Raw genomic sequence first — 17,902 nt, forward strand, 5'->3', positions numbered from 1 at the left:
TCTGATTCCCCAAGAGCAATACGGCTTTAGGCAAGGCCATAACACTATGAACCAGGTTCTCTTCCTCAGCCAGAGCACAAGGGATGCACAGAACAGGAATCCCACACATCATTCTATTGCAGCCTTTCTGGATCTAACTAAGGCCTTCGAAAGGGTCTGGATTAATAAACTGCTTATCAAACTATACGGCTCTTTTGGAATCCGGGGAAATGCACTATCTTGGATAGCTGACTTTTTACGAAATAGACTTATTAGAGTTAAAGTTGGCAACTCTATTTCTCGTTATTTTAAACTTTCCCAGGGGGTCCCTCAGGGATCTGTTTTAAGTCCTACTCTCTTTAACATATTTTTAGTTGGAGTTCAGAATAAGATCTCTGATACCTGCAATATTGCCATCTTTGCCGATGACATTGCGCTGTGGTCTTCTGGCCGGGATATTGATTCCTTGGAACTGCATTTAAATCAGTCATTGCAATCCATAAGTGATTTTGCGGCCAACAACAAACTTGTTTTCAATGCCTTAAAATCGGTGACTTCATTTTTTACCACAAATAGACGTTTATACAACTACCAACCTCAGATTTCCATTGTCGGAGCTCGGATGCCTCATGACAAAACCCCCAAAGACTTGGGTTTCATTGTAGACCCAGAGTTTCATTGTAATAGGCACGTTGACTCCCTGGTTAACAGGAGTAGAAGTCGTCTCAATATTCTAAAGTATATCACAGGCAGAGACTGGGGAGCCGACTCAGCCACCCTTAGATCAACCTATACTGCCCTCGTGAGACCCATATTGGAATATGGTTTCCTGGTCTACTCCTGTGCTTCGGCCAGTAATCTCCAGAAGCTTGAAAAAGTTCAGCTTAGTGCAGCCAGAATTATTTCTGGATTGCGTAACAGTTGCCCGAGTCATATTCTACTATAAGAAACAAATATACAGCCTTTGGAAATGAGAAGGGAATCTAACCTTGTAAAATACTATGCCAAATTGGCTAGCTTGGGCGCTCAGAATCGGACAGCTGAATTTTTGCTTGATTGGCAAAACTATCAAAGATTAAAAAAGAACAGCCCTCTTTCTCGGGCCCTTTCGCTTGATGCAGTAAAGTTCAATGTTGATCTGCAATTCATTTACAGTCCTGTTTGTCCCATTGCGGGTTTGTCCAGAGTGTTCTTCCATACTACACTGCTCTCTGAGGTTACTAAGGGCAACCACCCTCCAGAATACTTGAAGCAATTGGCTTTGGAGATAATAACCTTGCTCCTGTTGACGATCTTAAAATCTATACGGATGGTAGCAGTGACGCTCATCACCACGCTGACAGTGGAATTTACACTATATATCCTGCTGAAGTTCATGAATCAAGATCACTAAGAAATCTAGATTTCTGTTCAGTGTTTCGCAGTGAACTTATTGCTATTCAAACAGGTCTGGAAAATATCAGGACTAGAGCCACTTTTGGGAATGTCTGGATCTTCAAGGACATTCGTAGCTGTATTCAGCACCTGAGCAATTGGGAGAGAGTAACGGACCGGGCTGGTGCTTCTATACATCTTTTATTAAATGCCCTCTCAGCCTCCCATGACATCCATATTCAGTGGATACCCTCACACGTGGGTCTTTTTGGCAACGAACGTGCTGATCAGTTGGCAAAAGAAGGTACTTCCCTCTCAGCCTCTCCAAACACGGCCCTCACTTACTCTGAATTATTTTCTATCCGCATATCTAAAATTAATATAGCTTGGCTTGTTCCAACAACATAATAATCCGGTAAAGAATCATTTTGACAATAAAGTCGATTCTCAATTTTATTTATACGATGTTCATAACGATAAAATAACTTCTGAAAAGTAATAGCAAGTATGGATGAAATGATTTAAAGTAGTTTGAAATGATTTGAAATAACTTCAATCAATCGTGAAATGATTTGAAAAAAGTAAAAAGTTATCATACGGTTAGCAAAACTGATTGGCAAAAATTCGAATTTGAATTGACGGTCTCAATCCGTTTATTAATGCGAAAAACAGAGAAAAACCGTTTTGTCAACCGCTTTAAACCGTCATTCTCGTCTCGAAATTCTACGTTTAGTTGCTTAAATTAGTTTAAAAATTGAAAAGGCGCGTTTTCGCTGTGTCCATTTACTTAAACACATATTCCGATCTGTGTCTATTTTCGTAAACACGCGTTTTTATTTGCGTCCATTTCCTTATACACATAGTTTGATCTGAGTCCATTTTCTTAAACACGTATTTCTATCTGTGTCTATTTTCCTAAACATGTATTTCGATCAGGATCCATTTTTAAGCACGCATTTCGATCTGTGTTCATTTCCTAAACACTCATTTTAAACTGTGTCCGGAATAAAAGCTTATCGACGATATGATTGTTCCATGTAAAACACCATATTATATGCTGGGCTAGTTTTCTTTCCTTTTTCAAATAAAATATTTTGATAAATGAACACACACACACACACACACATATATATATATATATATATATATATATATATATATATATATATATATATATATATATATATATATATATATATATATATATATATATATATATATATATATATATATATATATGTGTGTGTGTGTGTGTGTGTGTGTGGGTGGGAATCCAACCCCCACTACAACAGCGCCACCCCACTTATGTCAGATTCCAGCTAAACGCTCAGACGGAGCGGTTGTGTTACTTCGATTGTTTTTTTTTCTTTTCATTAAATTTAATTGTCACAAAAGCTTGCTTATTTCAACTATACTTGTCGTCAACCTTCACATGGGGGCTCTGGCCGTTGGATGAAATATAATTAACACAGACGGTGTTGATTAACCAACGATAATTGATAATTAAGCACAGACGGTGTTGACTTGGCTTACCAGAAGGGTGAGTTTCAATTTGAACTATATCTTTTAAACTGTAACAATGACATCTCTAAATAATATCAAACCAAATGCAAATTTCCTAAAATCGGGAAATGTAAAAACTATGAAATTGCTCAATCGCATTATATTTAATGACGTGTTTGATCGCCAGTCACGAAAAAATTTGCGATCCTTTTCTTCCTTTCCCCCGGACATAAATATTGAGGAAAGGAAAAAGTTTATATCTGATACTTGTTCCGAAAACGAATTAATATGTGTGTTATGTGTGCTAAATTTGGATGTTGAAGGAAAAAAGCCTGAATTAATTGATAGAATTTATCAATCGCTGATGTACTTAAAAGAATTACAAGCTTTTAATACACAATTGAGCGAAGAAGATGATCAATACGAAAGTTAACCTGAAGTACACGTACAGTCCGCAAAAAAAAAAAACGAATCACCCTGAATAACTTTCGTTCTAATGATCGGATTTTCACGAACTAAGTGTCAATCTTAATGGTTCCTGGGGGTGACCTCAAATATGCTAATTAATTAGTGCTAACTATTAATTAAGTTACGAAATCGGACACAAAAACGTACTTTGTCTCAATAAACATGTATATTTTTTTACATATTTGGAATCCTAACACTTGAAATATCGGAGGTAGCCGCAATCTGGGAAATATGGTCCCCATAGTTTGGTCAGGAGAGCGATTCAAAATTCGTACCCCTTAATGTTAATTTCACTTTTTACGTTTTCAGTCATATTTTCAAAACTAAGAAAGCAATTTAAAGAAAATTGCACCCACTCATAAAACTCATTTACCCAAAGATAATTTCATGAAAAAAATAATTTTTAATAATCATTAATTATTTTTTATTATTTAATTAATTTGAGGATGAAAAAATTTTGAATTATAAGGTATGAATATTTTTATACCATATTAATCTACATATTTTTCAATTGAAAAATCTGACGTTTCAACTGTTTTTATTCGTTAAAAGCTGAGCAAAATTAAAATTAATTATTTTTAAAAAAATAATTTGGCGACAATAAAGAAATGATTAAATGGGGCGATTAATATTAAAATGTGATAAACTTGCGAGGAACTTGACTTCGCGTGCGTAGTGTAAAATTTCATTCATATTTTTTTCGCTAATAATCGTTTGCTAATCTTTTTATTTTTATTTCTTTCGAATTATAAAATACAATGTTTCCTTTTTAGTCGCTTAATAATTTATTTGCAATTTAGTAAAGAAATTTGAATAAAACATTTTGAATAAAAAACACTTTATTCAAGGAATGTCTAGTCTTATATAATAGGATATGATATGATCTTCTGATAGAATATGATTATACACCAGATTGTGCTTATTTAATGTGATTATTTTTTGATTTTGTTTTTCAATAACTGATACAATTTCAATAATATACATACTTATGCATAGATTTGGAATAATATATTTATCAATTTCTTGAATATAAATTTTATAAATATTAATAAAAATACGTAGTCAACATTTTTAGCATCTCTCACAACATCGCAAATTTCTCAACAACTTATAGGGTAAATTAGCGAATGAAGGAACACTTAAGCTTAGCTTGCCTTTAAGAAAAAATCATAAAAATTTCCAAATTTGTAATTTTAGCTAAATGATGGTGTCGACATATTTGTTATTAAATACAAATTATGTAAAAAAATTTAGATAACTTACATAATATTGTTTTAGGCTTTTGGTGGTTTAAATAATAAGTAGTAAGATAACCAAGTGAAGGAACAGTTCTTACCAGTGAATAAACACTAAATTTTCCAGTGTTGAAATTTCCAGTGAATATTAAATACCAATTCACTAGTATATAAGACATGTTAACTTGACTCTATCATGAGGAATCTTTTGATAGATGAAGGTTGACATAGTCTAAAATGAAATCCCCACATTGGTGACCCGGACGTGATAAGAACATGCCAATATCGATGGTTGATCCACATTAAACAGTTGATTTGCTTATAACTATTAAAAATCCCTTATTTTTGAGATGACTACAGAAAACAGTGAAAAAATCGAAGCAACGATCGTCATAAACGCCGAAGCTAATAAAGTAAGCATTAAAATTCCACCTTTTTGGCGAGAGAAACCCGACATTAGGTTTTACCAAGTAGAAGCACAGTTTCAAATAAATAAGATCACAACTGACAAAACCAAATTTAATTATTTGATATCCCAGCTGGAACCAATGTATGTAGAAAATATTTGGGACATTATTAAAGACACTAAGCCTAACAAATATACCTTGGCGAAAGAAAGACTTTTAAATACGTTTAAGGAAAGCGAAAACAAGAGAATTCAGCGCTTAGTTACCGGATTAGAACTTGGAGATTACAAGCCAAGCTTTCACAAAACTGAAAAATTTAGGACCAGACGATTTTTCAGAGAAAGTGTTAAAATCTTTATGGCTTGATAAAATGCCGGATTTTATACGAAATATTCTGCTTGTAAGTGAAGAAAGTTTAGATAAACTGTCTACGATGGCGGATAAAATTCACGAAATTAAAATTGGGGAAAAATAATAGATGATAATAAAAGTAGACATGTTTTGAGCGTCCAATAATGAAAGTCGCAAGTTATTCAAGCCTTGAGAATGGGCGATTATATTTGAACGCTCGAAGCATGTCGACTTTTACTTCCCTCATCATATGTTTTGAAGCCAGTTGAGTTTTTATCGTCAATTATACTGTTTTACATTTGGGTCTTGATCATTATTTTGATAAGGATTTTACACTCGTTAAAGTAAACATATGCATTTTAATATTTTAACAGGATTCATGTGATCTTTAAAAACGTAAGAGCATCAATATTGTAAAAGTTATATTTAAATTAAAAATTACAATTTTGAGACCAGATATTTTGAGTTAATGAAATTAAATATTTTATCTTTTAAGTTTTTCAGTATCTTAAGGATCTTACTAGCTCTGTTTAAAAAGAGAGTATCAGATATATATATAAGGAAACATAAATAATCATAGTAGCAGTATTTGGTGGTAAATGTAGCTTATCGTAATTGAAGAATATGCTGTGGGACATTGTATGGTGAATTTGCGAACGTAAGTTTCAGAATGCATCGAAACACGAGGATGCAATTTGCTAATCATCTTTATCAGAAGAAAACCATGTAACCTAAATATCTAGCAGAATGAAGCGATTTTATAAACAACGAAAGTAGTTAGGAAAGGGGAATACGAGCACAGGGATTTCGGGGATTTCAGGGATTCCGAGGATTTTCGGGGATTCCGCTGGCGGGGGTTGGGGTGATCAATCAAATGTGACAGCTACTATAGTTGAGGGTGTTTTTTTTTTTTTTGTTATCATTTTTTTTTTGTAATAATTTTTTTAATCTTTATTTTTTAATTACTGTTTTCTGAGTTAATATTTTTTTTTCTAATACGAGTGATATTTGAAAAATGACATAAAATGAAACCCGATGTCATACTATCAGGAATGAACATGAATCAGGTAATAATCAGTCTGTAAGATAAGACTTGAAAGCAAGATAAGACATGTTTCCGTAGGGTGATGTCATTTCTTCGATTCAATCAAAACAGGAATGCGTGACGTCATACAACCAGGATTCAACATGAATATGAAGTACGCGTCTTCAAGATAAGGCATGCATCACTTCTGTGTGGTCTAGAAAGATGAAGTATATTGAAATGTTTCGCTCACTTCTTGTTCGGTCTTGTTTCATTAGATCATTCTAGAATGTTCCATGGGGGTGGAGTCAGAAAATCATGCCGTCATTTTCTCCGTCATGCCGTCATCAGAATAAATTTTACAGAACTAAAATAATGATATCATTTTTAACCAATCAGAACAAGCATTACATAGCAGTTCGCAATGCATTCTGGGTAGTCGACTACAGTTTAAAATCAGATGCGTTTGCCCAGAGACCTTATTCTGATTGTAGGATTACCTCTCTCAGGGCGCTTTTCTAAACTTAGTTTGTTCTCTCTTTGTTATTACGTTAGATTTTTTTTTTGTTAAATTTTTATTTGTCATCGTTGTTAAAGTTTTTGTTAGTTGTTTAACTTTTTATTTAAAAGTTTTGCTAGTTGTTATGGAGAAGTTTATAGTTGTTTAACTTTTTATTTAAAAGTTTCGTTAGTAGTTTATTTTATTATTACTTGTAAATTTATCAAGTTTTAAGATGAGTCAAGAATTTAGTGCTTCTTTGCCTGTGAACGATGAAGTGCTTGCTGTGTGTGATTTTGGAGACCTTACTGGTAAAGATTTGGATAACATGCTGAGACAAGATCAAGCGGATGAAGGTAAAGTTCCATGCCCTGAATGTACGAAAAGCTTTACCACCCGACCCAATATGCTGCGACATCAACGTTCCATACATGGGGATAAACACCTCCAATGCCCGGACTGCTCAAAGACCTTCACTAGGATTGATAAACTGAAATGCCACCTCAATGCTCACAAACGCAAGGCTGCTACCACCCCATTGCCTACTTCCAAGCAACCTCGGCTTGACATCCTTGCCGCTACATCTACTTCTCGCTCGGATACCGTCCCTATTCAACAGACTGCTGGTCCATCTACCTCTCACGCTGCTACTACTTCGGATCCTCTCTCAGCCTTCGACGGGAGGGTGAAAAATATTCACCTTCCCAATGATGACCACATCAAGGACTTGCGGACATTTCTCGAGCTAAAACGAGAAAACTTTGTCCGCATCGTATCCTTCCACCTCACCGATTACGACTTGAAAGTGAACTGCCGACTCTTATGTCGTTACCGGAAAGTAGCTAATAACGGTATAGTCAGCGAGGTAAAGAACTTTAAGACCAAAAACGTAGTCATCTTAAGTGCCTCTGATCTAAGTGAAGTCTATGGAGCAAAGGTGGACAAAATACTAGCCGAAGCAGATGATTTTGAAGGCAAGGATTCCGGATGGGCCCTCGAGGAAATCGTAAACTTGGAGATATGGATAAACAAGTACAGCCCACTGCGAGGCTCAAGATTTATTCCACTACCTCGTGGTATTTTTGAGAGAGAAGCAGTTGTAAATGTTACAAACAATGACAATGAATGCTTTAAGTGGGCAGTTCTCTCTGCTCTTCATCCTGCTCAGAGGAATCCAAACAGAGAATCAAATTATGCATCATTTGCTAATACATTGAATTTCTCGAATATACCATTTCCCGTTAAGCTTCAAGATGTGCAAAAATTTGAGAAGCTAAACAGTCTCTCAATTAATGTGTATGGATTAACCGAAAAAAATGATGTTTTCCCTTTAGTTATTACTGAAGAGGAAAAACCTCAGCACATCGATCTCCTATATTTGAAAACTGAAACTGATTCACACTACAGCTGGATAAAAAACCTTTCACGTCTATTATCTCCCCAGTATTCACGAAAGCATGCAAAGAAATATATTTGCCGAAGGTGCTTACAATTTTTTACGACCGATGAAATTCTTCAGCGGCATAAACTAAGTTGTAATCAACATGAAGCTGTACGAGTTAAAATGCCTACAGATAAATGGCTCAGCTTCAAAAACGTGAAGCATACTCAGATGGTACCTTTCGTTATTTATGAGGACTTTGAATGTTTGACAAAACCTATTGACTCTTGTGAACCCAATTCAGATGTATCATACACAGAAATGTACCAGAAACATGAGCCCATTAGTTTCTGTTATTATGTATGTTACATGGATGGGCTTTATAAACCGCCTTTTGTTTATCGTGGTAGTGATGCAGCGAAAATTTTCATGGAAAAAATACGAGAGGAAGCTGAAGAAATTCAAACTTTATACAAGAATCCAAAGCCAATGCTACCATTAACCATGGAACAACTCCAGCATTTTGATTTAACATCCAATTGTTACTTGTGTGGAAAAGAATTTACTGCAGAGAATTATAAGGTAAGTTATTGTATTTATTACTTTTAGACTATAAATTTTAAATTTTAGAGTTGAATAATCTTATTTGTTACAAATGATAAGAAAATAGTATTAGTTTTTCAAATTTTAAAAACTAACTGTAAAAATTGATCTTTTTGGAAAATTTTTTTAGAATATCTCAGGAACTTAAATCAGCTTCTTTTTTTAATTAATAACTGCAAGAAATAACACTTTACTAATCAATCAAAACGAGGAAATAAATCATGTATTTTTTTTTTTAAAGATTATGAAAAATTTAAAATTTTTTATGTTGTGGATTAAAATTAGCATAAATATTGAAAAATAGCTTTTATTGTTATAGGTTAAGGACCACTGTCATCTTACGCAGAAATTACGTGGAATAAGTTGTAATGCATGCAATTTACAAGCTAGACTACCAAATTTCATTCCCGTCATTTTTCACAACTTATCCGGCTATGACAGTCATCTTTTTATCAAGGAACTGGGAAAAGATGAAGAAAATATCACCGTGATTCCAGAAAATACTGAAAAATTTATTTCTTTCTCTGAATGTGTTTCAGGAAAAATCTTCCTTCGGTTCATCGACTCATTTCGTTTCATGGCAAGCAGTTTGGACCAGCTAGTGAAAAACTTATCTCCTAATCAGTTTCATCATATTTCTAAATTTTTCTCGTCCTCACAAGTACCTCTGTTGCTCCGTAAAGGGGTATACCCATATGATTACATTAACCACACAGACAAGTTTGAGGAAACCACCTTACCACCCCGGGAAGCGTTCTACAATCGTCTGAACGAGGTCAACATCGGTCTGGAGGACTATGAGCACGCACAAAGCGTTTGGAAGGCTTTTGAAATGTCTTCTTTGGGGGAATATTCGGACCTCTATGTAAAGACGGATGTTTTACTTCTTGCGGACATATTTGAAAATTTCAGAGGAGTGTGTATGGACCATTATAATTTAGATCCTGCTTGGTATTTTACCGCTTCAGGTCTCTCCTTTGATGCTATGCTTAAGAAAACTAACGTTTCTGTTGAGCTTCTTACTGACTATGATATGCATCTTTTTATAGAAAATGGGATCCGTGGAGGAATATCCCAATGTTCGCATCGATATGGAGCTGCAAATAACAAATATATGAAAACATATGATTCATCATATCCCTCCAATTACTTAATCTATCTCGATGCCAATAACTTATACGGCTGGGCAATGTCCCAACCATTACCTCTTAAGGATTTCAAGTGGGTGGATCCAAGTATGGATATTTTATCCGCTCCTGATGATGGCCCAGTTGGTTTCATCGTAGAGGCTGACTTACAGTACCCTAATCATATTCATGACAAACATTCCGACCTTCCTCTCGCACCGGAAACTAGGATACCACCTGGTTGTAAGGATAAAAGACTGCTTACAACACTTTATAATAAAGAAAAATATGTCCTTCACTATCGCAATTTAAAATTATATGTCCAACAAGGCCTTGTTTTGAAAGAGGTTCACAGAATTCTTCAATTCACGCAGTCTCCGTGGCTGAAAGAATATATTGATTTGAACACTAACCTCCGGAAAGCTGCCAAAAATGAATTTGAAAAATCGTTTTTCAAATTGATGAACAATGCCGTATTCGGCAAAACGATGGAAAATATACGAAAACGTGTAGATGTCAAGCTCTGCAGCTCTGAAAAAAAGGCAGAAAAACTAATTTCTCGAAGTAATTTTCAAGACCGGACCATTCTTACAGAACGCCTTATTGCTATACACATGGGACGGACTGAAATGATTTTTAATAAGCCCATCAGCATTGGAATGGCTATACTGGATATTTCAAAGATACTTATGTATACATTTCATTACATCAAAATGAAGCCCAAATATGGGGATCAAATTAAATTGTTATACACAGACACTGACAGTTTCATTTATAACATCACCACTGAAGATGTATATGCAGATATGAAAGAGGATATAAATAGTTATGATACGAGTGATTATGCAGCGGATAATATTTACGGTCTTCCTTTAGTAAATAAAAAGATTTTAGGGGTTATGAAAGATGAAAATAAAGGACATATTATGACAGACTTCATCGGATTAAGATCTAAAATGTATGCCTTTAAAATAAATGAAAATGTTACTAAAAAGTTGAAAGGAGTTAAAAAGGCTACTATTGATAAAAAAATTGAGTTTGAGGACTATAAGAAATGTCTCTTTGAACATCAACAACTCCATACTACCATGAACACAATTCGCTCCAAGGACCATAATATTACATCAATAACAGTTAACAAGTTAGCTTTATCACCTTATGATCAGAAACGTTTTATTTTAGAGGACAAGATCAGTACCCTCCCATTCGGACACTATTCCTTGGAAGAGGAAACTTAGTAAATAAGAAGAAAAAAAAATCTGCATAGAAAAAAAAAATGAAAAAAAAAATTATTAAAAAAAAAAAATTAAAGAAAAAAAAAAGTTTTAAGAAAGATTGAATGTAGATTTTAATGGCACATCTATGCTTTAAGCTGAAGAAGAGTGATTGAACTATTCAAGGAAATAGTGTTATATACTATGACTGACAGGACTATAAATAGAGTGAAAAAGATTAAAGTGCTTCATTCATCATGGATCTATTGAAATTGAAGCATTCTTTTACAGCTGTCCTGGCAGGTCCAACAGGTAGCGGCAAAAGTTATTTCATAAAAAAAGTTATTGATAATCAAATGATTCAGCCTTTTCCAAAACATATTGTATGGTGTTATGGTGTTTATCAAAAATTGTACGATGAGATGCCTAATGTTATTTTTCATGAAGGACTTCCATCCGATTTGAATCAATAATCAGATGCATTAATTGTGATTGATGATCTCATGAGTGAATTGGGAAATGATCCTCAATTAACAAAACTATTTACAAAGTTTTCTCATCATAAATCTTTAAGCATCATCTTTGTGGTTCAGAACATTTTTCATAAAGGAAAGGAAATGAGAGAAATATCCTTAAATGCTCATTATCTTGTATTATTTAAGAATAGAAGAGATCAATCGCAAATTACACATTTAGGACGTCAATTGTATCCTCGAAAAATTAAATTTTTTCAAGAATGTTATGCTGATGCCACATCAAAACCTTATGGTTATTTACTCATTGATTTAAAGTGTGATACAGACGAATCCTTGCGCATGCGCACTGGAATGTTTCCTGGAGATATTTATTATGTGTACCAGCCTCGTTAATCTCATTTCGACTGTGAATTCTTAGCCGATAAGATGTCTGCCGTGGTAATTGACTTTGAAGGTTTTCCACTCCCATCAGGAAACTACATCATCAAAGAACTCGCATTTCAAGCCGTAGAAGGTAGTTCTATCTCGGGACTATGCACCTTCCAACCACCGTACTCTTTCGAAGAACTATCAGCCCGTCAGAAAATGCAATACAATTGGATAACAAGAAATATTCATCGAATCGACTGGAATCAAGGACTGGAGCCTTACGCCAAACTTCGTACCATTCTAACATTTTTGTTTGATATGTTTTCACACATTTATGTGAAAGGACTCGAGAAAAAAAAGTTTTTGGAACATCTATCTGGAAGAGTGTGCTACGATTTAGAAGATTTTGGATGTCCTAAGATAGATGATTTAATGCCATCCTTTTCTTCCTGCCCCGCACATTCACCTGATTTTAAACATTGTGCCGTCATCAAAGCAAAAGCATTTGCTCGTTTTCTCAAAGAAGAGTTATAAAAAGCTTCGACATCTGACAAGAGAAATCATTTGAAAGCGAGATGTCTGCGTGTGATGTACGAACTTTAGAGCTCATAAAACTGATCTCAAAATCTAAACATTGCAAATCTCTAATAAAAAAGTGTTCAAAGCGTGAGATTAAAACCCTGTGTGAGTGTGTTTTGAATGCTCTTTGTGGTAATATACCACTTACAAAAACTCAAAAAAATCGTTTATCTCCTCACAAAGAAAGTTTAAGAAAACTTGCGAACAAGAAAACACCATTATACAAGAAGAAAAAAATTCTTATTCAAAAAGGAGAGGGATTCCTATCCATTTTACTACCTGCAGCTATTTCTGTCATCAGTTCTTTAATTCATGGAGTATAGTAAGAAATTTGTGCTAGTTCCAGAAGATAGAATGCAAGTAGCAGATCATCTATCTGAACTGGATCAACTGATGAAAAATATTCTTCAAAGCAAAAAGTTATCAGATGAAGAAAAAGTGACTTTGTATTTACAAGCGTTACAGAAATATACACATTTTTCAATTCAGAAGCCTAATATAGAAGAATTTGAGTCACGTCAAACAGAAATTCCAGCAACAGAACCAGCGAAAGAAGAACCCCTACAGATAAAAAATGAAACAGGAGATCTGGTAGAAAGAATCCTTAGTGTAGTTCCGACTAGATTTCAAGAAAATGCCAAAGATATGTACAAGTTTTTGAAAAATCAAAAATCTCTCCTTTGGAATAATGAAGGCGAAATCATTTATAAAGATGTAACTGTCCCTGGAAGTAACATAGTAAATCTCCTCAATGACTTTTTCAGAAATCAGAAATCAGCTCCAGAAGGAAGACATGTATTTTTAAGTGCTTTGAATGATGTTAAATTACCAAAACATTTGGATGTAAATAAAAAATTGTATAAAGAAAACAAAATTGTAAAAAAACGTGCAATGTATGCTCGCAGAAATGCATGGTTAAAACTTTGAAATAAATGCTATTTTATGTATTTAGATTTTCGTCTTTACTGATACTTTTTTTTTCAGGTATAAATATTTTAACTTGGTAAAATTTACAGAAAATTTAAAAAATAATAAATGCTTTTTTTTTTTTTTAAATAATAATTATTTCTTTTTTCTTCAATAAAAAAAATTGAAAAATAAACTTTACAAAATATTTTTAATCTAGAGTAAAAAAATTTTAAAAAATAAAATTTGTAAAAAATATTTCTTCTTAAGTTGAAAACTTTTTTAAAACAGTAATTTCTAAAAATAAAATAGTTTGAAAAAGAAAATTTCTGAAAAAAAATTTTCATGCAAAAAAAAAAAAATTTGAAAATTAAATTTATAAAAAAAAAAATTCTTGTGCAGAAACATTTGAAAATAAAAATTTTGTTAAAGTGTTTTCATTTAAATAAAATTCTGAAATATACAATTTTGTATGAATTTTCATAAAAGAATCAAGAAAGACACAAATTAGTTAGTTTAATTTATTTTTATTTTTTAAAAACAAATCTTACACCATATCGTTTCTTTACAAATTGAAACATCAGAAAATCATTAATATACAATCGATTTAAAATATAATACATAGAATAATCTTGACATCGCTTGAATAAAAAGTAAATACAATATTGTCCGCATACATTGGACGTAGGTGATTGAAAAACTTTGGAATTCCATTGTACATTCGAATAGGAAGAGGTATTCATATTATAAAATTTGGGAGGTCTTCCATAGGAGTCATAAAACTCTAATTCCTTTTTATCATTCACAAATAATGCTAGCCAGTGAGATCCTGGTTGGGATGAGTCATCTGAATTCATGATAGCACATGTATTTTCTTGTAGATTAGGAATCGTATCTCTTGAATATACTCCTTGAAAGTAAGGTGATGTTATCTTCTCTCGTGATAAAATATGAAATATTTGTAATCCATCCATTCTTTAATTTCCGAAATCGTACAAAATATTTCGTGACTTGTTAATTTCTATTAAATTTTCAAATTCGGCGAAAATGATTACACACACAGTCTGCTCTAATGATTTGCTGAATTTCAGTTCTAATCGTAAGTTGCTGTGCTTGATTAGATTTAAATGCTCTCCAGAACATAAATCGGGGGAGAGATCAAATCCAAACAAAGTATTTCCTTTCACGTATTCTTCTCTCGAAATAAATATTCCTTTATCTTGACCCATTCGTTCTGTACCCACAAATAGAGTTTGATAGGCACGAATGTATTGATTTTTGGCAAAATCTAGTTCCAATGGATTGTGAGGTACAGGTTGCCCATCTACATACACTCCAATAAAATTTAAATCAAAGTGTTTAAAATCATAGGGAGATTTCAAAAATGCTCCATGAAAAGCTTCATTATCCACACAACCAATTATAACTTTCTTCGGCATAGGACCTGAAAATACGTTATCTTGGATAAAAGACATACTTCCCTTAGGAATCGAATACACTTTGCATTGCACTCGATTGATGGGATATTTCGCACTCGTTTTTTCTAATGCCTTTGCATGACCAAGTAACACTCCTGGATTCACACGAACTTTTCGGATAAACAAAGACACATGATCTAATACTACTTTAAATCCTTCAGATCCTTGTAAACAAAATTCTGGCTTACTTCGTATCAATTTTATTTTCACATCCACCAAATTGAGTAACAGACGTTCTTGGTGAAATAAATCGGAATGTATACATCCAATCATATCCACTGTAGCACTTTCCTGGATAAAAGCAGTTCTTTTCTTCAAGCCATCGTCAGAATTTTTGTAAAATAATTCAGCTGTTAATTGAGAAGCTTTACTATCATATCCATGGTTGAGGAGAGTTTCTATGTAGGCTCGATAAGGATAAGTATTACTTGAGTTGGATACAATACGATCATTCAATGAAATATCAACTTGAGAAAATAATGAATGAAGAAATAAATTCACAGGTCCAATAGTATCATCTTTAGTGATGAGAGTATTATCACTTTTTACAATTTTCGCTTTCACATACAATTGAGTTTGGCTGAGATCTATGTAATCTTCCGCACTTCCTGAAACATGAAACTGTACAGGTGCATTGTCAAACACATTAGAAAGAGGATGAAACTGTATCCACTGACCATCTTGAATAACAGTTTGAGTACTAGGTAAGTTGAACAACTCCAATTCAGATTTCACACATTCGGGAGAATCTTTCAATAGAAATGCCATTATGGATCAAAAATATCACGTCCTCTCACTTTGCGAGCTTTTGATGAAATGATTCTTTTCTGCTTCTTACGCTTCCTTTTATACTGTCCTTTTCCCACCATCGATTGTACTTTATCAATAGCTTTTCGAGCTAAATTTCTTCCACCCTCTTTAGCTCTTGTTTTAACGGCTTCCTCAAAGTTTTCTCCAGACAATACATCAGATGCAACACGGGTTCCACTTTTTAAAACTTCTTTTCCAATAGTCTTACCACCTTTTACCAGAAAGGGTAGTGCTGCTCTAAATAATCGACGAAATATACCTCCAAGTCCATAGCCTTTTTGGAAATTAATACCTTTATAATAGGGTAAACCTGAGCCGATTTGACTCGCATAACGTTCTTCAAATTTTTTAGCGCAACAAACGTACGGTACACTCATCTTGACGTCTTCTCTTCAAATGAATGTTTGAAAAACGCATTGTACTATTTATAGTATTTGTTTCATGCGGAAATGTAAAACTATGATCACTTTACCACTTTCAAAAGGTACGAAATCACCTGAATTCAATCTGAGCTCCATTTGAATAGTTTGAAAGGAGTGCCTCATCAAAGGTAAGTATTGAGGTCTATCATAATACTGACTGATTGTTTCACCATCATGTCCTTTTATTCGAACCATCCGCAGTAAAGGTGCTTGTGTATCTCCGACAATTTGAGGTGAAATAAGATCTGTGTACACATAGAAAACTGAAAAATTAGACCACGCGTCAGCCACGAATTCGCTTTTCTGGTTACCCGAAATCACTGCATCGCGTCGAAAACCCAACAATTCTCCTAACTTTTCTAAATGAAGGCTGCAACCTTGAACGGCGTTAATTTTTACTCGTTTCGAAGCTTTGTTATAATTTAATGTAAACCGGCTAGGATTTTTAGGTAAAGCAAGTTGTATAGCTGATACAATATCGAACATTGATTCATAACACCCCACATCAATTGTTTGCTTAACAGTTGATACGATATTACCATTATTAATCTTGAATTGGAAATAATTGTTACTTTCATTTACGTTCAGCCAAGAATGGGGGTAGATGATTTCAGAAAGGCCTACTTCCCATTCACCGTTTAGATTAACTGGTATCGGTAACTGCGTCTTAAAATGACAGATTTTGTTGTTAGGAAAAAACTTCATGGAGCTATCAGAAGGTAACGTCACGTAGAAAGACATTTTCGAGAATGAGCCTGCAGAGGTTAATTTCACTATTTATACTTTTTGAATATTCGTCACCCAGGCATTGAACTTTTCGGGATAGCCTAAAAATTTTACGAAATATTCTGTGCTTCCTCCCTTCTTTCTCTTTTTGATCACTTTTTCTACCGGATAGAAGCCAGAGTCTACTACCTTTTGCAATTCTTCTTTATAAAAAGTACCTTTGATCTCTTCACCTTGTAAGTCCTTTAATCTATAAACAACTGGAATTCGAGGAATAATTTCATGAATAGTGAATATTTCACGACTCCAGTTGTGTTCGTATCCTTTTTCAAAATGACCTTTCAGTCTGCTGATTCGTACTGTATCTCCTACTTTAAAAGCAGGTGGATTACGTTTTAATGTCTTCAAATCTCCATACAAATTTTCCAAAACCTCACTGGTATTGCTTTTATTAACGGAAGCTGGCTCCATTTTAATAGTGCTATGTCGAGTATGATTGTAACTCCATATTAATTGATCAATCACGTCGATGTAATTTTTAGTATTGAATTCTGTGAAATATTTCCACATTTTCGTTTTCAATGTTCTATTAAATCTTTCCACAATACTTGATTTCGTAGAGTTATTTGTTGTAAAAAATTTAATCTGCATGCTTTTCAAATAATATTGAACTATTTTATTTTTGAACTCTGTTCCATCATCCGATTGAAGTAATTCAGGCTTTCGTTCCTTAAAAATAGACTCTAAGGCTACTTTTACATTTTTTCCCGTTTTATCTTTTAGCGGTATGGCCCAAGCATACTTTGCGAAAACGTCAATACATGTTAATAAGTATTTATACCCTTTATTGAATTTAGAAAGAGATTGCATGTCGACTAAATCGACTTGAAATTGCCTATTCATATCACTCATCAAAACACGATTCCGTTGAAATTTGCGTTTAACAGGTTTATGCAGTGTATAAGAATCTT

At 33.7% G+C, this 17,902-nt stretch overlaps 3 protein-coding genes across 3 annotated transcripts; 1 reads left to right on the forward strand and 2 right to left on the reverse strand.

Moving 5' to 3' along the window:
• Positions 1–7,075: 7,075 nt before the first annotated feature.
• Positions 7,076–11,189, forward strand: LOC147800917 (uncharacterized). The gene is made up of 2 exons (XM_087156072.1): positions 7,076–8,803; positions 9,144–11,189. Exons 1-2 carry the CDS (start codon positions 7,076–7,078, stop codon positions 11,187–11,189), a joined length of 3,774 nt encoding a protein of 1,257 aa, XP_087012198.1.
• Positions 11,190–14,472: 3,283 nt separating this feature from the next.
• On the reverse strand, positions 14,473–15,741 carry LOC147800918 (uncharacterized protein F54H12.2-like). The gene has a single exon (XM_087156073.1). It carries the CDS (start codon positions 15,739–15,741, stop codon positions 14,473–14,475), a length of 1,269 nt encoding a protein of 422 aa, XP_087012199.1.
• Positions 15,742–16,982: 1,241 nt separating this feature from the next.
• Positions 16,983–17,501, reverse strand: LOC147800919 (uncharacterized). Its single transcript, XM_087156074.1, has one exon. The coding sequence runs from the start codon at positions 17,499–17,501 to the stop codon at positions 16,983–16,985; it is 519 nt and encodes a 172-aa protein (XP_087012200.1).
• Between the last annotated feature and the right edge of the window lie 401 nt (positions 17,502–17,902).

The sequence above is a fragment of the Parasteatoda tepidariorum genome, chromosome 12, assembly GCF_982258835.1.
Source record: "Parasteatoda tepidariorum strain Cologne lab strain chromosome 12, Ptep-v5.0, whole genome shotgun sequence".
In the NCBI taxonomy this organism is placed as follows: domain Eukaryota; kingdom Metazoa; phylum Arthropoda; class Arachnida; order Araneae; family Theridiidae; genus Parasteatoda; species Parasteatoda tepidariorum.

Excerpts from the sequence above, each read along its gene's own strand:
- LOC147800917 (XM_087156072.1), top strand. The coding sequence starts at position 7,076 with ATGAGTCAAGAATTTAGTGCTTCTTTGCCTGTGAACGATGAAGTGCTT. Across the intron at positions 8,804-9,143 it reads TTACTGCAGAGAATTATAAG|GTTAAGGACCACTGTCATCT; the intron begins GTAAGTTATTGT and ends TTATTGTTATAG.
- LOC147800918 (XM_087156073.1), bottom strand. The coding sequence starts at position 15,741 with ATGGCATTTCTATTGAAAGATTCTCCCGAATGTGTGAAATCTGAATTG.
- LOC147800919 (XM_087156074.1), bottom strand. The coding sequence starts at position 17,501 with ATGTGGAAATATTTCACAGAATTCAATACTAAAAATTACATCGACGTG.